Here is a 23,848-nt window from a genome sequence, read left to right as displayed (position 1 = left end):
TTTGTTTCTTTTTTATTATTAGTTACATTTTATTAACTCTGTATCCCAGCTGTATCCCGCTCCCTCATTCCCTCCCAATCCTTCCCTCCCTCCCTCATCTCCTCCCTGTCCCTTTCCAAGTCCACTGATTGGGGAGGACCATTATGTTTTTTAAGAATAAATTGTTCTTATAAGGTAAAAATCAATTAGTCTTATACACCTTTCACATTATCTCTGTTTTCCCCTTAGATTATCAGAAGACGCTAATTTATTTTATTTCGTTTTCCATACCAATATGCCATACATTGCAAGAGTTCCTCTAACTGCAACTGTGCTCCAGAACACTATGACTGGAGACATATTCCCTAATCATAAAAAGCAGGGAAGTGTCACTACAGATGATAAGAGATGGGCTCAAGGAAGGTAAGCTTCCTTACTTGACAACTGATTGAGAAAGATTCTTAGGAGTCAATCAATTTTCATTCTAGCTGTAGGGTTCTCCTATGATTCTGAGATAATCCATAGAAAGAAATATTCTTCATTTACAAGAAGGAATAGAGAGAAAGAACAGTGAACAGATTGTCTGATACTATACAGCTGATGACTAGCAGAATTCAGGTATGTAGGTTCAGCTTTATAAGAAAAACAATTTTTTTTCAGGGCTGAATGGATAGCTCAGCAGTTAAAAAAAATGTGTTCTGCTCTTACAGAGGACCAGAATTCAGTTCCCAGCACTCACATCAGACAGCTCGCATATGTGAGTCTAGTTCCAGGGGGTCCCCTGATCTCTTCTGGGACCTGTGGGCACTCTTACACAGCTCGCATCTATGCTTACAAGTAGTGCTTCCCTGATGCCTCAGTATAAAACATCTGGACAACTTATGTCCAAAACCACAGATTTACTAATTGCATTATGCAATGTTTCTGAACTTCAAATCAGTACATAGCACATCAAAATAAAATCAGACCCAAATAGCAATCCAGTCATTAACAGGAAATATCATATCAGGGCTCAAGCCAGTGAGGTAAAGAAGAAAGTAAAGAATGATTTATAAACAAAACGTATAGATCCAGAGTCCATGTTTTTGTGAATTTATAGAAAGAGGCTTGCAAGGATATAATTGAACTGTCTAATAAAGCAGCCATATCTCATCCACCTCATTCTAAGAAGCCACAACTCACAACAAAATATTCTCCATTTAGCTCTTGATTTTTCTTTTTTTCTTTTTAATTCATCTCACAAATAGCTATTGAACACTTAGCATTTCCTAGGCACAACTCTTGTAATCTAAGTATATAACAATGGACAAAAGAGATATTATCCCTCATTTTATTCTAGTCATTGAAATAAGCAAGTAAAATACATAATATCTGCTAGTAAGTTCCAAGGAGAAAAAGAAAATAAAATCAAGAAACGTACCAGAAAACTAAGCTAGAATTTTAGCCAGAAGAGCCAAAGATGGCTTTATAACAATTGAGTCAAACTTTGAAAGAAGTAGAGGCACACACGATGCACATGTCTGGGGAAACATTGTGTGCAGAAAGAGCCACAAGGGCAAAGGTCCTGAGATGTAGGTCGTTGTGTCCAAATAGGTAAGAGGAGGCCACAACTGAAAACTTCACGATCTAAGAAAAGCATGTGAGAGATAGAGCCTTGGAGGAAAGAGGAGATAGATCCGAGTACACAGGTTTTAGAAGAATCAGATGATGGATGTGAAAATGGTCTAGCATTCTAATGGGGGTGTTATCTGGGGCGTCTATGTCCTGGGAGCTAGAGTGGTCCACGACCAGGAGCAGTGTGCAACTTAAGGCTCAAAGGAAAGTGGCTTTGAGGGTGTTGAATGTTTTATTCTGTTGGCTTTAGTCTCAAGTATTGTAGATTCTAGGGATGAAAAATTGTTTGGAAGAGGCTCTGAGAAGAGATAGGGAGGACAATTTGCCTCACATGGAGACTGAGATGCGTGCAAGAATAGAAAGAGAGTCCATTGAGCCTTCTGGAAGGCAGTGATGTCAAGGGAGAGCTAGAGAGGAGGCCAGAGACATAATAGATTTTGCTGATTAAGTGTAAAGAGCAGAGGACCTGGGATAGGATTTCAGGGTTTAGAAAGAGAATGAAACTCGGGAGAGTGAATTCTTTTCTTACCCTGTCTGCCTCCCATCTTCTCTCAGTGTGCAGTTTTTTTGAACCTTTTCTAATCTAGCCTTTCTCTTTCCTCCTTTTATCTTTACACATTTCCTCAGTTTATCCTAATATTTCCTGTAACGTTTCCATTATTCATTTTCTCCTCTGTTGTTCATGCCTTTGGGCCTTCTTTCTTTTCCTTTAAATGGTCTACCCCGCCCCAAGTCACTTTTCTTCTTCTTTGTCTTGATAGTTTGTCATTGATCATGGGAATCACCCACATGTATATTTGATACCAGGATATTTGGGGAGCCTCCAAATTCTTTCACGTAATGTCCTGCCAGTTGAGTATTGGTCAGCAGCCTTATAACCACAACACACAAAACTGACCCTTTCCTTACCTGGACTCTGATAGGTTCCATCCAGTGCTCCAAAGCGTCAGTAGTCACATTCTCTGGTAGTATGACAGGGTCACTAGGGGGGGTTACACATGATGGGGAACACACTGCACCTAAACGAGTGGAAATTTATAGCAGAGATGTGAATTTGCCACAGTCTTTTTCAGAGCTTCCTTTCTACACTATAGACATAACATTACAGTAGTTACAGACAGGGCTGACATCGCCTCCTCTGTATCTGTGAGGACACTGTCATATGAGGTGCTCAAGAGCCACCGTGGCAAGTTAACTCTTTGCCTTTCCCATGTGTCACTTCCTCTTCCTGGCCCAGCATAGCCTCTCCTTAGGAATCAATATACCACTGAGGCATTCAACAATTAAGAGATCAATTCCTGGTTTAGCAGACTCCCACATCCCCAAATCACAGTTTCAGCCAGTCAAACTCTGATGCCTTTTAAACATTTCTAATATTATTTTGCTCTCCCACCCAATAACTTGTATTTACTGCACCTGTAACCTTGTAGCTTAACTAGCTGGGGCAGGTGAGGGATGTGCTGGTGTTGGTGGTGAAGAGATTACTACGTTTCCTCCGGGCCCCTCCTATCCTCTCAGTTGGCACACTGAAGATCATGACACGAACAACCAAGAAACCTATTTGAGTAAAGGAGGAAAGAGCCAAAACCAGAAGCAGAGATTTTGGTCTCTCAAAGCAAATTCTTGTTCTGTTCGTTTACATAAGAGATCCAAGTGCCTTCTCAAAGCCTATTCAAATAAAATTCATTCTTGGGGTTCTCTGGTTCCTCATCTATAAATTATATAATCTCTCTAACTTTCTTTTCATTCATATTGTTCATGTCTTTAGGTAAATAATATTTTTCAGTTACATCATTTTTAGGAGCCAATATATGTATAATATTTTAGGTAGAAATCAGAAAATTTGAGGGTGAGAATCATGAAACTCCACTGAGGAGACATCTGAGCTCACTCATAATCCCAGCCCGATCAAAAGACATCATAGCACAAATGCTTGGAACACAGAGGAGAATCAATTAAAAAATGACAGAGGTTTCCCATTAATTTATATTGTGCACATTTACACTGCACAGGTTGGACTCCCTTAAGAAATTTTCAGGCCTGTGTAATTCAGAATTTAGATGCAATCTCATAAGGCTTCCCACAAATTGCAACTCTTTTCTACGATTTGTAGGGCCAGTTTGGGTAAAGTTGAGTCAACCTTATTCTAAGTCATCTGTGGTCACAAACAACTTTAACTGCAATTACTTGAATAAGCACTTGCCCCCAGGCTCTGGAACCCAGTCCTCTGTAGAGAATAACAGGACAGAAGAACAACAGGAGTGAGTTCCATCTCAAATAATCCTTTCCTTAACAATAGAGGTGATACAGGAGCCCAGCATCACATGGGTACAGTGGCTCATTCTATCTTTCCTTCCAGAGCTACACATCCAGCCACAGATGGATGCACTCTTGGTCCAAAAGCAAAGTGGCTGACACAAGCAGATTCCCATTCTTACCAATCCCATATCCCTGTTCACACTTGTACTCCACAGAGTTCAGCTCTAACGTGGGTGGTGGGCATTCCCCTTGCAGGTTTTCACACAGCTTGAACTCCTGGGTCCACAGCCCGTCTTCAGTGCAGAGGATCGGAACCTATAGTACCAAAGATAAAGAACACCACTATTGTTATTTTGTCAATTTCATTTTAAGGAGGGGAAAGTGGTCTGATTAAATGACAATGTCCTTTAACTTCTGGAACTTGGACTAAATGATAATTAGAACAATAAGCAGAAGAGAAAGAAGAAAAGGAAGGAAGGAAGGAAGGAAGGAAGGAAGGAAGGAAGGAAGGAAGGAAGGAAGGAAGGAAGGAAGGAAGGAAGGAAGGAAGAAGGAAGGAAGGAAGAAGAAACCCAAGACAACTTCTTGCTGCTTCTAAGTGAAGGACTCAGAAACAATTTTTCCACTCATGAAACTTACCACCAGTATCTTTTTCTTCAGCTATTAGGATATGATAAACTACTGACCAGAGCTGTGTATTCTATGCTATTTTAAGAAAATTTCCCCAGATGGTGTTGTTTTGCCCTGATTCTTCCATATGATCACACAAACGTTGCTTGTGGCAAATGTTGAATTATTTTCATGGTGGGTTTTGCATAGTGAAAGTAATTAATAAATTTTCCTAAAGGTCTGTTTTTGCTCTACTGAAATACACATATTATTGCTGCTTTTAATCCTGTTTGAAGTCTATTTTCCTTCTCCACATGCCTGCTGCCTGGTGTAACTCTTGACTCACCCTGCCCCACCCCACTGACCAAAACAATCAAAGTATACTCTACCTAGATGGAACACAGAGAAACTTAAAACACATAAGATGCAAGAGAGGAAATACAGAACTGTCAATAACTCTGCCTCTGTCTGGTGAACTCCATCCTATCTTAACTAGCCGGTTAACACAAGCATGCCTAATGAATTTGGATCTCAGTTTGTGACCCATTCTTTTCACATCTGTTCTGCTCTGTGTAATTTGAAGTACTGGACATTAAGTTAAAAACATGCCAAAAGAACAGTGAAGGCCATTGATCTTTGCCTCCAAAGTCTACTTGACTTCCTGTCTCACGTATGTGTGTGTAGTACTTGAAAAGTGTCTAAAAAAAATAAAACTGAGTTTAGTCATACAATCATGATAAGACTGTGGTTTTCAGGTCAGACCTATGCCAGCATCCTAGAGAGGGTAATAGTCAAACAGCACTTTAATGTGCTTTGCTCAACAATCCATGTTTTTGTTGGGGACCTTGTTCTACCGAAACAAACAAACAAACAAACAAAACATAAAAGGAAAAAAATCCACCATTCCTGCATTCCTGCCCAAGTGAGGTCAGTAGAAGCTGGAGAGTTGATTGCATTGCCAAATCAGAATCCTAGGATAGTTTTAAATGAACCTGGTTGCCCTCTGCATTGGCTTCTTCTCCTTTTCTCAATGGAAACTTTGAAGTTGAAAGGGAACAGTCGAAAGCATTAACAACACTATTGGGAACTCTCTATGGAATAATATTATTGCCCCTCATTAGAGCCTGGCCTTGTTCTGACCTGCCTGCTAGCTTCTTCAGATCATTTCTTCTGAGCAGTCTTGTCATGGCCATGGTCATGCAGGTTAATTAGTCCACAGTCTCATGCGAATGAAGTTCACAGAGTCTGCCTTACCCTTTCCTTTTCCTGGTTACAGTTGAGTACGCACTGGCTGTTCAGCTTGAAGCCATCAGTACATTCATACATGCCTTCAAAGACCGGAGGAGGAGGCTCACAGACCACTGGGACGCAGCTCCCTTGCTCCCAGGTTCCATCATCCAGGCATTGTATTTTCAGGAATTTGCTGATGAGACATGAAACAAACAGCCCATAAGAAAAGACTGGATCCTCAGAAATGTGTGACAAAAAATTAGCAAAGCGAGTCAGCGACATGGTTCTGTGGGTGAAGGTTCCAATCCTGATGTCCTAGTTGAATCACTGGAAACTATATGCTGGAAGGAGAGAACTGACATTCAAAGTTGTTCTTTGACTCCCCCCCCCACACACACACACACACATAAATGAAATTAAAAGAGCAGGGCAATTGGTTCGAAGTTGGAACTACTGGTGTTTATAGATTAGCAGTGGTAGGAGGACTTGTATATTTGACTTGCTACTCCCAAGAGAGCTGACAAATAGCACAGCAACTAGGCTGTTTATGGGCAAAGTTTCACATCTATGTACACTGGAAGATGTCATAAACTTCAGCGTACCACAGAGTTGTCACACACTTAGTTGATGAATCAGATATAACTTGAAGACCACATGTTCTGTGGTGATATATTTGCTAAAATTGTTAACACTCATTGCTTCTACGAGGAGAAAGAGTTCAGGGTTGTATTGTTCTGAAAGAGAGGCTTGCCTGACCTTCAAAGGACCATCTCTTCAATGAGCTCACTACCTCTGCTTTGTTTGTTTACATGGTCATTTTTCCTTAGAATAGGCTCATACCTTTTACCAGATCCTTGAGCAGGCATGACTCAAAAGTGTCCTGGAAGAACTGCCCCTCCACCTCAGGCCAGACATGGCCCCTGACCAGAGGCTGCTTCAGATGGACAGAAGTCAAAAACACAGGGTTCTTGTTACTGCAAATTCCATTCCACTCCCCTCTGACTCACTGAAATCTGAAGGTGCTTTCCAGTTTGGCTGTTTTAACATATCCACTTCTGATTCACAAAACTCGTGGTTACAGATAAGCTTCTAATTCAAAATATAAATAATCTTTTGGTCACTGGCTCTCTCCACCACTTAGATGGTAGCTTTAAATTGGTTTCTGCTTTCTTTCTTTTGGGTGTGTGTGAGATATTAAGTGTGTGTGTGTGTGTGTGTGTGTGTGTGTGTGTGTGTGACATGACACTGGATCTCATGTCATCCAAGCTGGCCTCTGAGCATATGGGTGACACTGAAATCCTGGGTCCTCTTACCAACACTTCCCAGCTACCTGGGATTACAGGCTTGTGCTTCATGCTGTGAACACTGAAATGACATTTTCTAGTGTCATGTTCTCATTTTAACATTAAGGTACATACACCATTCCATATATGCTTTTAACTAACAGCTGGACAGTGCCTTCACTGTGGTGCTAAGCTCCCTTCCCAAGACCTTACATTGAATAACATATTTTAATAATATCTCCTTAGAAGGTGGCGTGCAGCACATAGATCTTACTAGAATATGTTAGTTGTGGAAATCTATGCAAATGAAAGCGCATGCTATGTATTATTTAGTATGCAGATTCTTCCCCACAAAGATGATACTTAAAGATGGCTTCCAAAACTGTTTTCTAGTAAAGGGTTTGCCTCATTTTACTGTAATGAGGCTCTTATTTATACCCCTATTAAATTCAGTTTCTTTTAACTTTTCCTTTGCCCTGTCGAGTTTGAATCGTGCAGGGGAATCCCTGCTTTGTCCCACCTTTCATAGTTGAGACCCTTCCTATGTCTCTGGTGAACCGGCATTCCTCAAAGGTAGAGCAACAGCAATGCCACTGACCCCAGGAAGGAAGCAAGGGTGTAGGATCAATCCTTGTATGTCAGTGAGGTTACAAAGGAAAACTTGTGCTTGGCCAGGGTGATAATATTTTTACTTCATGTGGTATTTTTCTCTGAGTTGGTTGAAATAGTTCAACCATGGAAACAGTCTTCCCTTTCCTTGCCCAGAGTGAGGAATGAGTCAAGAATGTAGAGTTCATGCATTTCCTTGCCAGTTTAATAACCTCAGAGGTGAGTGTAGACAGAATGAATTGGATTGGGAAGGAGGAGGTTGGGTGTTTGGGATTGTACCCACACAATGTGACAGGACCTGTGTGGCAAGCCAGCAGCAACATAGAGAGGGACATTGATGTACGGTAGCAAGAGAAGCAACCTAGGTGAGATTGAGGGTCCTGAACTGGGCATTGTGAGGGAAGGCAGATAGCATTCCCATTTCCTAGACAACTGGGGTCCTTTTGTAAGAGTTCCTACCCTTCTCCCAGGTTCATGGATCCTCCTTTGCCATGCTTTCATTTCCTTTGGAAAGCAGCTGGATTTACATGGCTGTATTAGTTCCTTTTCTGACCAAGCACCTGGCAAAAAAACAATGTCAAAAGAGGAGGAAGAGTTTGACTGGCAGTTGAGAGAAAACCAGTCTATCAGGGCAGGGAAGGCAAAGACATGTGACCAGCATTGTCAGTGGCAACAGGAGGCTATTTGCACACTTTGCCAAAAATTAAGAAGCAAAGAAAGGGGAATGCTGGTGTTCAGTTAGCTTTCTCCTTTTTCTCTTTTTATTCAATACCAGCCTCCATCTCCTGGGATGGTGCCATTCATATTCAGGGAGTGTCTTTTTCTCAGTCTTTTTCCTCAGTTAAGCTTCTCTGTACATACTGGCAGATGTAGGCAAAGCTGTGCCTCATTAATGTCTATGTGTTTCTTCATCCAGCAAAGTAGAGCGCAGTTAACCATTACAATGTCCATCTCCTGGGTTTTGGTTTGCTTGTTTTTCAGCTCCTCTACCTCTACATCAGATGACAATGTTTAGGTCACACCCCCAGACTGCTTCGAACACATCCAACCCATTTCTCATGGCCAAGTATTGTGGGGTAGGTACATCAATCTGATGACCTTGCTTACCTCTGGATTCACAGTTGATGGCCCTCATCTTCAGAGTCATAGTATGAAGCTTGTGTGCCATGGGGCCTTTCTGGCCATTTCGTTACATTCCAAAGACACCACGATTATATCATAAAATTGGAATGCCTTAGGTTATTTCTAGTTCTAAGAAATTTGGTTTCTTTCTAAGGCCTATCTGAGGGATACTGAAGCCTAAAATATTCCACCTACTCTACTTTATTTAGTTACTATTATAGACAAAATAATTGTCTCTCTCCAACTCCCCAGTTTGTGGCAAAACCACACTCCTCAACATGATTGCATTAGGAGGGAAGGTAAGATGGCACCCTCATGATGGCAATAGAGCCCGGAGATGAAGGTGCATAAAACCTTGCCTGTCTTGTCTACACTCTTCCCTATGAGGACATGGCAAAAAGAACATTCACAAACAAAGAAGAATGTTCTTAGAGAAGAGATGGACCCATACTCTCACAGAGAACTATGAGTAACAAATGCCAGTTAGTTGTTTAAGCAGCTCAGTCTACAGGACTGTTAGCTCAACTCACAAGATTGGTGGCACAATCTTGATCTCTCACTTGTGACAGCTGTCTCTGCTTGTCTCCTGATTGCTTTCTGTTACAGACTGAGCTCTCACTCTTATTGGATTATTTGTGAAAAAAAAAATGCCTTTACTCCTAATGGCCCACTTCCTTCAGATACCATGTATAAGTCAGGAGCTAAGAGACCCTTTGCAGTCATGGTGTGAAGGGATTCACATTTTAAGGAATGAAGGCAGTAGGCACTTGAACCAATCCATACAGATGGAACCTTCCCAAGCCAGAGTACAAGACTTCTTTGAAAGCTCATTCTGCTACCTTTTGCATAACACATTTCACTCAAATCTATCCACTCTGTATTTTCTTCATCTCAGTGGGGCATGGGAAGTTAGAAGCGTTGCCTTTTACAGGAAACTAATACTAATGACCAACTAGGTGACTTCCTCAATGTCATATAGTAAGAAATTCACCAGCTACAGCCAGAGGAGAGTCTGAAGCAATTTAATACCCCAGCCATTAGTCAAATGAATTTTTGGTGAAATTTGTAATCTTACCAGAATCAAGGAAGGGGTATTTTGAAAACCTAGATTATCAAGAATACTGAACAAAATTTCAGAATTGGCCTAAGACTGCAACTTCCTTCTCTCCCTCCTTTCCCTCTTTGATTCCATCCCTTTTTTCCCCTGTGGTGTTTGTGATCAAACCCAGAGCCTTCTGTATGTTAAGCTATTACTCTATCATAGAACTAGATCTCTGAGTCTGGACTATACACATTTTTAAATTTGCCCACAATTTTTATATGCAATGAGGTTGCCAAACTCCTACAATTTCTCCTCCTTTCTATACTAGTAAAAGTAAGCCATAAATACAAGATAAAGAGAATAAGATCATGCAACTAACAAGCCTGAAGCCATCCCTTCTGGTCTCTGCTGAGCATCCAACTCTTTGGCAAGGTTTGTTAGCCCAGTCATCTTGCTCTCTAATTCCTTACTTTGTAAATGGCATCATGAGGAGCTTGGATTAGGCTAAGGCTTATATTTATTGTCTTTCTAACTTCTCCAGACAAATCACCACAATTTCCAAGCTGAAAGGTGCCTTTTTCCAATTTCCAGAGCCTGTGGTACCCACCTACAGTTGAAAACCCAGCTGTGCCTTTTCTCCTCCCTACAGCCCTGCCAGAAAGAAAAATCTTGTAATCAAAACTTGGCTGCACGTTTGATTGATGCTGCTCGAGGCACACACGAGTCTACCCCATTTTTCTATCACCACTGAAGGCTTTTCAAAAGTCATATTTATGTTCCCTTGGAGAAAAATAAGAGTATGGTTTCTGGATCCAAGAGAATTATCATGTCTTTGCCAATCAAGGGCATCTGGTGTCTACAGTGAGTAGGCCTTCCTGGATAATAACATTTACAGAAAAAGATATTGAAGAGCGAAGAACTAGTCTTGGTGTAGAGGAATACTTATCAATATAACTTTACCCTATCCACGTGGTATGGACCATTCTTCCTTAGTTCTTGATGTCTACATCTCTGCATGTCCTCCCTCTCAAGCATCCTCAGCACAGTGAATGACATCACCATCGACCTCGTTGCTCCAACTTGAAACACAGGAGCATTTTCCCCCAACCCCATCTGGTCTCAAATAATCTAACAGCAAGCCCAGTGAGCTCCTCCTTGCAAATGTCCCTGGAGCTTTTCCCAGGATCTCAGCATCTCCGTAGCCACAGATTTACTTTTACAAAGCCACTCTCTCAATTTCCAGCTAAACGATCCGCCTTTCTGTACCCTTTTCATACCCAGCCAGCAAGTACTGATTAAGAGGAAACGTTCATAAGAGTGAACTAATCACATTGTAACATTTCCTCTGCAGAGCATTTCATCTGTTTCTGGTTGCACAACAAAATATTTAAATTAATTAAATCCAAACTCTTTACATTAGTCTTTAAGGTCCCATATTACATGACTTCATTCTCTTTTATACCATTGACCACCACAATCACATTTTTAAGTGCACTTCACCTGCTCTGAGATGAGAGTTTCAGGTGAAGCACAAGATCTTTCCTGCCATGGGGACTTGGGTGCCATTCTTCCTGCCTGTAGTGCTGTTCTCTTAACTGCGCTCATCTTATTCTTCCTATCTATGAACACCTTTATCACCAACAGAGCCCTCTCTCACCATTGTATCTTCTTAAGTGACAGCATCCTTGCTTCTTTCACAGTGTACATGCTCTGTAATTATCTTGTCATTTTTTTTCTAATTGTTTATTGTCATACTTGCTTCTGTTATGCCTGTTTTCTCCTGCCTGAGCCTTAGTCCCATATCTTCAGTAACAAGCACAGTACGGCTGGTTCATATTAGGTGTCAATAGGTTTTTGTTCAGTGGATGTGTGTGCACGGTTACTTCATGGCTGAGACACCATGAGAAAATCACTTCCTTGGTGTCATCGCACTGGTCACTGTACTGTGATGACCTGACGCCAATGCCCATATCACAGTGTGGAAGTGCCTCGAGTTCTGCAAAAAGGGAACTAACTCTTTACTTGTGTATTTGCTGTTGTCCTATGCCAAAGGGGAAATGTAAGGGAGAGGGAGAGGCAACCACATTGTTTCTTTTATTCAGATTAATTGGTTAAGTTTTTTTTTTTTTCCAGGACACATGTTCAGTTTCTGGAATGAATTACATGGACTAGACTCTCTCTTCAGAATATTCTCCTGTTCCTATTACCCTCAGCATGACACCTAGAACACCAGTATTAGAATCTGAGAACTTGTCAGTAGTAAATCCAAGAATGTATCCCAGGCTGACTCAATAAGAATCTAATTTAAATTTCTCTGAGCTATTCCCATGTATTTTAAAGTTGGAAGGGAAGATCTAGGCTACTTTAAGAGATGCAGTCTTCCTCCACCCCACCCTAAAGAGAACCATCAGCACTTCCAAACTCCACGCCAGTTTTCATGCTGACAAACTGCAGACCTGGCTTTCACAAGCCAATATCCTAAAAGGGGAGTGGGCAGAGTTCAGTTGTGACTAGCCATCAGCTGATCATAGTTGCTCTGCAGTGGGTAACATCAGACCTCCAGATGTCCCAGACAAGAAATGAAATCAGCAGTATCATTCACTTAGATGTATTGGCTTTGGCAAGTGTTTCTTCTCTGAGTAAGAAACAAACAAGTGTTCCTCATAAAATACTCTCAGGTGAAGTGGAGCCTCTGTCAGCGTGAAGAGCCTGCTAAAGCCTAGATGTGTGTCAATTGTTTATTCTGTGCCAGACTCCATGCTTCTATCTTTGCACACTCTGCTTGTGATAGCTTAGGTACCCAGGCTGGCAGGTGCAGAAATGTCCCTCCAGTCCTGATCTCCTCGGGTTTATAGTTCCTTCTCCATCCTTTCTCAATGGATCACCCACAGCATTTCTACCTTCTAAGTTCAACAGCACTTACTTAATTTCTTTTGCTATGTTTCTGGTTCATTCTTTACTATATCTGGTGGAATTTTTCATATAGAACACACCTGGGTCACTTCCCAAAACTTGAGATGTCCCATGTGATTAAAACCTAAATGCACATAATTATTACAGTTATTCAGATTCTTAGTGTCTGTTCCCATTGCTGCAATGTTTGAAGAAACTGGAAACCACACTGAAAGGTGAGCAAACATCTAATAGGAACCTCTGGCCTTCCCCATTTTGCATCATCTAAGTATATGTCCATTGGACAATTTTCACACACACACACACACACACACACACACACACACACACACACACTTGCTACATTGGGTTCCACAGCTTGGAAGACAAATATAAATATGGTAATGCCTGCATATTAATTTATAGGAGCTCTTCCTTACTCACTGTTTTATTACTGTGAAGAGACACCATGACCAAGGCAACTTTTATAAAAGGGAGCATTTATTTGGGGAGTTGCTTACAGTTCTAGAGGCTTTATCCGTTATCACTATGGCAGCATGCAGACAGGCATTGGAGGAATATTTAGCCTACAGTGTGTGTATATGACACACACACACACACACACACACACGGAGAGGGAGAGGGAAGGGAGAGGGGGAAGAGGAGGGAGAGAGAGAGAGACTGGACACTAGGATATGTCCACCCCCAGTGACATATCCTCAAACAAGGCCACACCTCCTAATCATTCTCATCCTATCAAAGAATTCTATTCCCTGGTGACTAATCATTCAAATACAGGAGCCTATAGATACCAGTCTTATTCAAACTACCAGCCCTAAGAGGGAGCTACCAGAAGACCTGTATATATAACTATATAAGGAAAGGAATATTTCTAAGTGAGTTTCCTTGTTAGAGAAAGAGAAGGCTAAAGGAACATTCATGTAAGATCCAAGAGGAACTGAAGGAGAGAACTTAAAACCACTAATTTACCAAGCCAGTATCATCCCTGACAACAATATATAAACATTTCTCTTTATACCCACAGATAACCGTAGACTTCACTTCTCATCAAGGAAAATTCCTTTGCAGCAGTGGGAAACCACTACAGAAAACCACAACCTATCAAAATGCAGAACTGTAGAGCCCAATCTCCCACACCTAAGCCTTAGAGAACATTGCAGAAGAGGAGATGAAAAGATCACAAGAGCCAGAAGTTCAATGAATTTGCTGTGAGAACAAATCCCCTAGTAATATCAGAAGCTATACCCATAAAAATCTCAACAACATGACTGCTGAAATGTGAGCTGAAAAAAATGAGATCAGTGGTAATGCCAAAACAGATGGAGAGAAGCCCATCAAGTACCAACCCTACACAAAGAACTACAGAAAGGCAACCGGAAGAAGGCTGGGAATGGGAAGGGTGGTCCTCCCCAGGGAAGAACATATCAGATGGTTGTTCAGTACCAAATGGTAAGCCCTGAACATATCCAGGTGAGATTATAGGGACTAAACAGGTTCTATTCAGGGATGTGTGTGTGTGTGTGTGTGTGTGTGTGTGTGTGTGTGTGTATACACATAGACATAAACATTTTTCATTTTTCCTCCAGTAGTAGGGAAGAGTCAGCTAGAGCCTGGAGTGAGTCCAAGGGGACAAAATTTCTTTCAAAAAAATATTTTTAAAATATATATACTCATTTTAGAGGATGGTTTATCTCATTTGTTGCAGATTATTTTTCTATCTTCAAAAGTTTCAGTACAAACTTTTATTCGACCCCTCCTGGTATTTTTATAGCCCTGGTTCTGTCAGCAATACCAGGCCCATTACAGAGAGTGTAACTGTGGGTAATCTCCGTATACCACACCCTTGCTTGGCTTACCCTAATGAGCCACTTTCTGACACTGTTGTTCCTTCAAAATGCAAAGGACTTTCTATAATCTCTTGTTGAGAAACCATACAACAATTAGACCTGAGCCCACAAATGTGTGATTAGAGCATCTGGGAAGCCATACACACCTGTGGATTGGAAAGCGCACAGAAAGGCCTAGGCATGGCCTTCTCTTAGTCTATTGTGCCTTGATCTGAATGAGAAGAGAGAAGCTAGTTACCCCTTTCTATGTCAGATTTCCCCAATGTAGAAAGCAAGAGTTGACCATTATAGCCACAGTGACCTTCAGGACATATTTAGTGGCTATACTGGTTGATCATTACCAGTAAGTGCAACAGAGTGACTCAAGATAGAGGCTGTGGAATCAGATGACAATTGCTAAAACGGCATCTTTGGCTCCTAATAAGCCTCTGACTTGAAATAAATTACTTTACCTCTCTTGTTCTCAGTTTTCCTATTTGAAAAAATGGAGATGATCACACATTGCCCATATTATTGTAAGAAACCATGTAACATGATGAATATTATCTGCTCACTAAGAGGCTGAAATTACTAGCAAGTACTGATGACCTAAGTGTGTGTATATGTGTGGGATGTTAACATTGCTCTCAGTATTCTAGCCATACTTAATTCTTCATATTACTGCCCCACCCAGAATCCCCCAGGGACCATACGTGAATCAGTCTGGCCTGCCCTGACCCCATTGTTAAAGAACAAGGCAAGGTCACTAACAAAATGTTCATCCACCCAGCTAAAGTAAGAATAAGTAGAGCCAGAAACAAGTCAGGACAAGCCAGCGGAAGATGAGAAACAACATTAGGGTATGAAGTTGCGTGTTGTTGAAAGTCTTATGGCTTTATCCATTAAAAGTAAGCATTGTTTGCAGTTAATTTTTTTTATTAATAGAGAACTTGGAAGTTGATACAGAACAGCAACTTTACAGTGAGATGCTCCACTGCTTAAGACTGAAGATCACAGGGACGTTTATGAGTCCAGCAAGTGTCGCTCTAAGTAAAGACCCATGCGCCAGCTGCCAGCCCTGTGAAGCCTGAAGCAGAAGTTGGCCTGTGCCCAGGTGTGTATTTGAGAGGCCAAAGCTTGCAGCAGAGGCTCAGTAACTTTGAAGCCAAAAGAAGCTGTAATAAATTAGTTTAAGGCTCACATGATACTACAATGGCAAAAGAATTGAGAATTCCAAAGATAAACTTTGAATGTATTTACTATAAACACTAATTATAAAGCCAGACAGAGTCTTAATGGAAAGAAAACAAATTTCTATTTTTTACAGATGCATGAGTGTACATAGAGATTACTCTGTTGTTCTTACTTGGACAAGTTATGGATAACACACACACACACACACACACACACACACACACACGGTTATAACTGGTTATTACCTATTCATGTGTGTATACAATGTTATGCCAGGGTTTATACACCAGATAGATTACTGTTTTAAAAAATTTAAGGAATTTTAATATTGTTTCACTTCACATTGGAAGTTTGTTAGTCAAGTCTTCCTTTTCCATCCCATAATAGAATAAAATTAGTTGAAACTCAAGCTATTGTTCAGAAAGATGTGGAAAGTCAAATGAAAACCAAGGTAAGCTCTCCATGACACGCCCTGGCTCTTCTCCTTCCAGGCCAGACTGACTTTACATGTATATGCTAGTGTTGAAGTCAGACCAGCTCTCTGATGAATATTTTATTTCCAGTTACTTTCTCCCACATGGAATTCTTATTGTTTCATGGTCAGCTTTCATGTCAGCTCAGTAAAATGGGATAATATAAAGCCTGAAGAGAAGGTTCTGGTTAAGGAAGGCAAGTATATATTTTTTAGTTCAACAAACTTTCTTTTGGTGTGTGTTTCTTTCCGGACTGTCCCTTGAAAGACAATTTCAATCTTTTTTGTTTCTAGGCAGTTTTTCTGGGATCTATAAACTACAGAATGAAGAGAATGGCCAGTGATTTTTTTTTAAAGCTATGTTTGAGAATATTCCTTGTTAAAAAATAGTATTCCCACTTAACACACCAGCAGAACATCTTACTCAGCAATAGTTATTGTGCTAGAAGAAACCAGGCTGTAGTTCATAGTGATAATGATGATGACAGGTGGTGGAAATAATGGTGCTAAGGAAGGTGATTGTCATGGAAGTAGCGATAATGATAGTAGCGATGATGGTGGTCATGATAGTGGCATTAGTGTTTGTGGTAATGGCTATGGTGGTGATGATGGCGATAATGGTAGATTCAATGGCAGCAGTTGAGACAGTGGTGATAGTGAACCTGGCAGTAGTAGTGATGACAATTATAAACAACAGACGGCATTGCCAAGCCAAGAAAATATCACCAAAAATTGTGTTCAGGTTTGTGTGTGTGTGTGTGTGTGTGTGTAATCATTTAATCATTACAAAACTTAATAGTGTTCCTATTATCCCTATCTTGTTTTACAATAGTGCCAGTCTGCTCTAACAATAGTTGAGTAGTAACTTGTTCAAGTCAAAAGACTGATAAGCAAGTGGAGTTGACATTTGAGTTTAAATCTCGCCAGCCCCACACCCTGTGCATTAACTAGTGAGTCATGAGATAAAACTCGACTACAGAAACATCTTTTAGTAATTTTTCTCAGTTATCTTCTTTAACACTTTTAGACATCTCTCAACTGCATAAATCTAAAAAGAAAAAAAATTCTAGTATTCTGTTTTCAAATGAGATCTAGATTCAGTCCTGTGGGTTATGAATGACGAACGATTGGCCAAACCTAGCTAACAACGAGTATAAACAGTTCATTTAGATAAATTTATTCAGACTCTGGGAATTACTGTAAGATTACCCCCAAGTATTTTCTATTAAATTCATGCTGTACACTATTTTGTTTATAATAATCATTGGATTTTTGGCATTAACAAATTATCCATTACTTTCCTCAATGGTAGTATAGCAAAGTCTTAGTCCTTATTCTATTGACACAGGATATAAATGCAAACTTTTATCACTATAAATTATTTAAGAGATTATTTTATAAATGTGGAAAAAGAGGCCAGAAAAAAATGTTTTTTTTTTCCTCATGAACAAAAGTGTTATTATCCCAGAGCATAGGCTTTGATGCTAAGGATGGCTTCAATCTCAATGAAGCCATTTATTGGCAGAATGAACAGAGCTAACACCCAACTTTGAGTCTGTTTTCTTATATATTATAACATATAATAATAATACATAATATTATATAATATCTATGTATATACATACATATCAATGTATATACTTTATCAATTTATATACTTTAACAAAAAAATCTACTAGTATTCCATTAACAATAAAATAAATTATTGCCTTGAGAAATACAAGGAGTGAAGAAGCCAAAATTATTAGCATTCATAGTCCATAGCAGGTTATCATTTTCACCTCCATGGTTCTTATCCAAACAATAGAAGAGTATCCTGGACTTAGGCTGTTTAATTCTCCACTATACCAAGGAGCCTTCCTTTGTACATAACATAGATCAAGTATATATATGGTTTCCAGGTCAAGTATATATACTGCTTCCAGGCTCTGCCACGAGTCAGACAAGACAAAGCACCTTTGAAGGTACTCACTACTCAAAAGTAAGCAATCACAAGGTGAGGCCTACAGTCTTGATCATCAATTGTGTTTATAACATTTTGGGTGAGCTTTTGAAAAGTTGATGTCATGAGAACTGTTCACACAGGATGGCATTTGCAACTCCTTTCAGAAGGTCTGGCTTTTATACCACCTTACGGATAATATTGTGATGAGTGATTTATAGGAAAGGGTGTCAAGTAAAGTTAGAAGGCCAGAATAATTTAGAATTAAATTAATTAGGACCCCTAAGGAGGCTAACCTAACCTTCATACATAAGGACAACTGTAATGGAAAAAGAGCACACATGGGAGTAAAAGATAATAGAGAAAATAGCATGGTCTTTTGATAAAACGTAGGTCAAACACATTTATCTTAGCTTCCTTGGAAGTGAGGTTGATGAAATAACAGAGTGGTAATCAATGGTGGTATATATGCGAAAGAAATGGCAGACAAAGATAAGCAGAGCTTAAAGTTGTGTGGATTATCCACTGTGAAGGGGTCAAAGTCCTAACACTTTGTACTCTTTACTGGTTTAGAGGGTTACAATACTGTATTCTCTCTACTGTCTTTAAAATTAGTAGTGCACAAAATAACATGTAAATATCTCCCATGTAAAAGAATAACATAATGCCTTTTTTAAAAAGGCAGGTTGTTTTCTACTTATTTGTCTTGAAAATTCCATGGTGAATGTTGTCCAAACAAGTTTCTTTTAAGTGTCTTTTTTTTTTAATTTTTTTTGAATTTTATTTTTTTCTTATCAGTTACATTTTATTAACTCTGTGTCCCAGCCGTGTCCCGATCCCTCATTCCCTCCCAGTCCCTCCCTCCCTCCCTCATCTCCACCGTGCCCCTTGCCAAGTCCACTAATAGGGGGGACCTCCTCCCCATTCATCTGATCCTGTTTTATCAGGTATCTTCAGGACTGGCTGCAAAGCTCTCCTCTGTGTCCTAACAGGACTGCTCCTTCCTTGGGGGGTGGGGAGGCCAAAGAGCCAGTCATTGAGTTCCTGTTAGAAATAGTCCTTGTTCCCCTCACTATGGGAAACCAATTGGTTACTGAGCTACCACAGGCTACATCTGAGTAGAGGTTCTAGGTTACATTCATACATGGTCCTTGGTTGCATGTCAGTCTCAGAAAAGACCCTGTGCCCAGATATATTTGGTCCTTGTGGAGCTCCTATCCTTTCCTCATCAGACTAACTCCCCTTCTTTCTTATGGTTCCCTGTACTCTGCCAAAGGTTTGGTCATGAGTCTTTGCTTTGAAAACACTGCTAGTTAGAGTCTTTCAAATGTGCTCAGTAGACTCCTGTCATATGTTCAATGCGCATCCCATCTGTCTTTCTAAATGAAGATTGATAATCTTACCCCATGTCCGCTCTCTTGATTATCTTTTTTAGGTGTGTAGATTTCATTATGTTTATCATATCTTATAGGTCTATATAAGTGAGTATATACCGTGTTTGTCTTTCTCCTTCTGTGATATTTCACTCAGGATGATCTTTTCTAGATCCCACCATTTGCCTGCAAATTTCATGAGTCTTAACTTTGTGTCCAGGACAATTTTCTCCTAGACCAGCGTATGATGAACATCAAATGAACTCGGGGAACTTTTCAAGATGATAGTGCCTGGATCACACTCCCAGAAATTCTGGTATGGAGATGTGTCTTGACTTACTGTGGCAGCAAGTCTTAATAAACTCAGCATAAATATTACAGGTCAAAAGTCATATAACACACCTGGTGAGAGCTGTCGGTTGGTTAACTAGAGGACAAAGGACATGTAGATGCCTAAGAGCTTTTCAGGCTTCAGGGTCTACTAGAGCCACAGGCAAAGAGATGTGCAGATTCAGAATGATTCTTTATAGGCTCTCCTTTGTATAGTTAGGAATATGGGATATAGATGGGATATTCCAATGGCTGCATTTCTCAGTATTTGGCTTGGCTTGTGTCACCCTTATAACTATTATGGGAAGAGCTGTAGTGACAGGTATAGTTCTGGGAATCATTAACATGTGATCATAATCAAGACTATAAAAAAGCTTTAACCCTGACTAGTGTGTGGATCAAGAAAGAAAAGATAGGACTGGAGAGACAGCTAAATGATTAAGGGCACTTACTGCTCTTTGCAGAAGACCCTGGTTTGGTACCCCGCACCCACAGGGGATGACTCACAGTCTACTGTAACTACAGTTCTAGTGGATCTGAGTCTGCTCTGACATCCTTATCTGTGGGCAACTGCATGCAAGTGTGCATATAAACGCATGTAGTCTCTCACACACACACAGACATAAAAATAAATAAACAAGTCTTATTGAGAGAGAGAGAGAAACAGAGAGAGAGAGAACTCAGATGAAAATGACCATTGGAGAATCAGGCAGAAGGAAGAAAGCTAGGTAAGGATATTGAGAAGATACAGAAAGGAAGGAGAAGAATTGGGAAAGGAGGACAATAGAGCAGAAGAGGAGGGGTTTCAAGAAACAGGGTGTGGCCATCGTGCCCTAAAAAGATGCCTGTCTGATCTTTTGAAGTAATGTTATTATTTTTTGCTTTGATTTTTTTTTAATGTTTTGGCTTTTTGTTTTATTTTGCTTTGCTTTTTTTTTTTTTTTTTTTTGGTAGTATTAATGTAAGCTCAGGCTGCCCTTGAACTTGCTATGTAGCTAAGGATGGCTTTGAACTCCTGATCATGCATCCTCTACCTCCCAACTTCTGAGGATTTCAGGCATGTGCCATAACTATGGCTTTTGTCTCTGTCTTTGAGGTGTCACTGCCTGGGTCTGGTGCCTGGATCTTTATTATTAACCTAGAGTGTGGCACAGAACAGGCAGAATGGGTCGAAGTTGTAGCAGGGAGCTCAGAACCAGAGTCAGCACTCAGGCCTTATTTCTCTTGTAACAACAAATTTTAGAAAATCAGGAAGGGAATAAAGCTGTCATTTATAGTTTTAAAAAGAAATGAACGGCCAATCATGGTAGTTAGCAGAATTTATCCCTGCACTTGGAAGATTGAGGCAGGAAGATTGCTCTGAATTCGAAACTAGCCTGGGCTACAGAGTAAGACCCTGTCTCAAAAACCCAGGGTAAGATAAACAAATAAGAAATAGGAAGTAGCACCTAGCATAGCATATGTTGAACTTTGTAACTTATAGAATACTTTCAGTGCAGCTTCCATAAACCAAACAATTCCATAGAAACGGCCACTCCTCTTCCCACTGTAAATACAAAACTGAAGACATGTGGAATTACCATGCAAATAAGTTGCAAACCGGAGCCCTCCAGCGGCTGTGCATCACCCCCAAACATACATACACACCGCTTCATACAACTACATAACATCAGCCTATACTTGTTTTCTTGGGCTTGATTTTCCTGCCTGCTTTTCTGTTTCTTCTCTTCTGAAGTATATGTCCTAAGAAGAATTTTAGGGCCCCATCTGTCCAGCTTCGGGCTTTTTCCACACAAGTATAACAAGGAGGGCATAGTTCACTGGGTAAACACAAGTGGCAAGCCACAGTGATTTACGCTCAGCTTGAAAACTTCTGATTACTGACCCGTCGCCTGCTCCATAAACAGGTGTAAACTGAGATTTAATCAGTTTACACAGCACGGTAAATAATTTAATCTCTCTTTCGCATGGTGCTTGCAAATGTAAATGCTTAAGACCAAACTGATGGTGACATTCTGATGCAAGCGTCCAGATTTTCAGCTATGCACAAACAGCTCTCAAGTGCCCCTGCCCAGACACAGGAATGTGGGAAGGAGGCACAAAATCCAGAATCCCCCGTGGAAGCCTGATTTTCCCAACATAAAGCTTAGCTATGAGCTCAGAGAACTGGCTATCACCTCTCTACCCTTAACTCTCCCATCCGAAAAAGTTCTGTTCTGCATGTCAGTCACCTCTCCGCCCTTAGCTCATCCCCAAGCACTTCACCCTGACACTCACCCACCACCCTGCCACATAAGAGTTCGTGAAAGGAAAAGCAGAAGGATGAAAGCAAGAATGGAGATGGCTAAAAAGTGTCGCCTTCTGCTTAAAAACAGCTTATTAAGTCTTGCCTAGCACATATTCATTCAAGAAGCTCCTTCTTTAGCCCCGTCCCGTGGCTGGTACTAGCATCTCATTTTCTAGTTAAGAAAAGCGAGGCAGAGAAACCGTCCACACAGGACACATGTAATAAGCACCCTGGGACTCTGCCAGGCACAGCTCCCTGAGCCTCAGATTTGAGTTACACTAATGAGATTGTGCTGTCAGTGAACAGAACTCAGATGGACTAAGTGCTATTCAGGAGGCTCATCATTTTAACTCCAAGGGAAAATGACAATTAAATCAGCGTTCCCCACCCCAAAAAGCACTTACATAAGACTATGGAATCTCTCATGGGAGACAATGCCTTTATAGGAATTGGACTCCTGTCTGTCGTGACCAGAGAGTCTGTCTGTGCAGGTATTTTGAAGTTATACAGAAAAGCAAACACAATGAGCTATGACTATCCCAGAAACACATGATGTGGACTTTGCCACGAGGGAGCTGGATCACGGTGTGAGGCAAGGAAAGCATGGGACCAAATACATGAACACTTACTTCCTGCCTTGGCTTCCCGTAGTCTCCTTCACGTAGTAGCCTGGTTTGCATTCATATCTGCAAATGGTGCCCACATCATGGTTGCCCTCTAGGCACTGGGGCAGCAGCAAGTTAGCATTTGGAATAACTGGAGGAGCATCACATTCCAACTTGCAGTAGACTTCAGGGAGAGACCAGAGTCCATCTTCAAGACAGGTCAGCCACGGGCTCAGTCCTAACTCCAGTAAAGAGAACACATGGTATCCAGAACAGAGAGCACATGGACATGACAACGGCATGACAGACAAAATTCTGTGAACATAGTGGCTTTCTTCAAGTCCCATTATTCTTTGTTAAGCAGTGTCTCTAAAATCTTCCATCAGATGTGGATCCTGTATATTCATACTCTACAGCTCTCAGTGAGGTCTCACATACCACAGAATCACTTAGATTCCCTAATCTCAATAGTAGAGCGACCAATCAAATCATTGCCCCCCCTTCTTACCTGCAAGTATCAAATATATAACAATAATAATAATATTATGAATGGTATTAAAAAAATGACAGTTGGTACTTTAGTGGTGATTATATACCAAGCACTATTCTAAGTGTTTTATATGCGGACATGTGTAAATGCCAAACAGCAAACAATCCTATCAAACAGATTTATTAGGCAGATAAGGAAGTGTGGTTTGCCCACGCTTACAAAATCAGGGTCTGGGTTTGAGATAGGTGGTTTAGATACAGTGTTCTGAACTTCAATACCATACCATATAATACTCTGTCAGTTCGTTTCTTTCAGTATAAACCAGGGCTGCCAGCATTGGCATCGCTAGCCAGCCAACCTACTAAACCACATCTTAGAATTAAGGCTGAGAGATTTCCAGATGCAATGAGAAGTGGAAGCCTGAGAAACAGAGCTAAAGAGCAAGGTGTGGTGGGCGGTTAGAGCCTGGCCCAGCATCCCTTCATCTCAAGCAGTCACACAGTGAGGGATACGTTGTGTAACTGTATTTTCCTTAGCTGCGAAATATACAACAAAACACACCTAATGCAGAGTGTCTTAATAACATGTACCTCGGTCATTAATATGATCAGGACAATTGTGCTGATCAGAGAATACACATAAAAACAAAACAAAACATCAACAACAACA

General features: G+C 40.6%; 1 protein-coding gene across 1 annotated transcript in view; it reads right to left on the bottom strand.

Moving 5' to 3' along the window:
• Positions 1 to 23,848, bottom strand: part of Pappa2 (pappalysin 2) — a 237,996-nt gene that overhangs the window by 51,662 nt on the left and 162,486 nt on the right. The window contains exons 16-19 of the mRNA XM_055624540.1: positions 22,714 to 22,927; positions 5,716 to 5,884; positions 4,032 to 4,167; positions 2,503 to 2,612 (exon numbers count right to left, since the gene is read on the bottom strand). Of these exons, the coding sequence (XP_055480515.1) occupies positions 2,503 to 2,612; positions 4,032 to 4,167; positions 5,716 to 5,884; positions 22,714 to 22,927 (629 nt within the window). The remainder of the gene's footprint in view (positions 1 to 2,502; positions 2,613 to 4,031; positions 4,168 to 5,715; positions 5,885 to 22,713; positions 22,928 to 23,848) is intronic.

This window comes from Psammomys obesus, unplaced genomic scaffold (assembly GCF_907164565.1).
Source record: "Psammomys obesus unplaced genomic scaffold, mPsaObe1.curated_primary_1811, whole genome shotgun sequence".
Classification (NCBI taxonomy): Eukaryota; Metazoa; Chordata; class Mammalia; order Rodentia; family Muridae; genus Psammomys; species Psammomys obesus.
The sequence above is the reverse complement of the archived record's forward strand: the minus strand, read 5'-3'. Positions and strand labels throughout refer to the sequence as shown.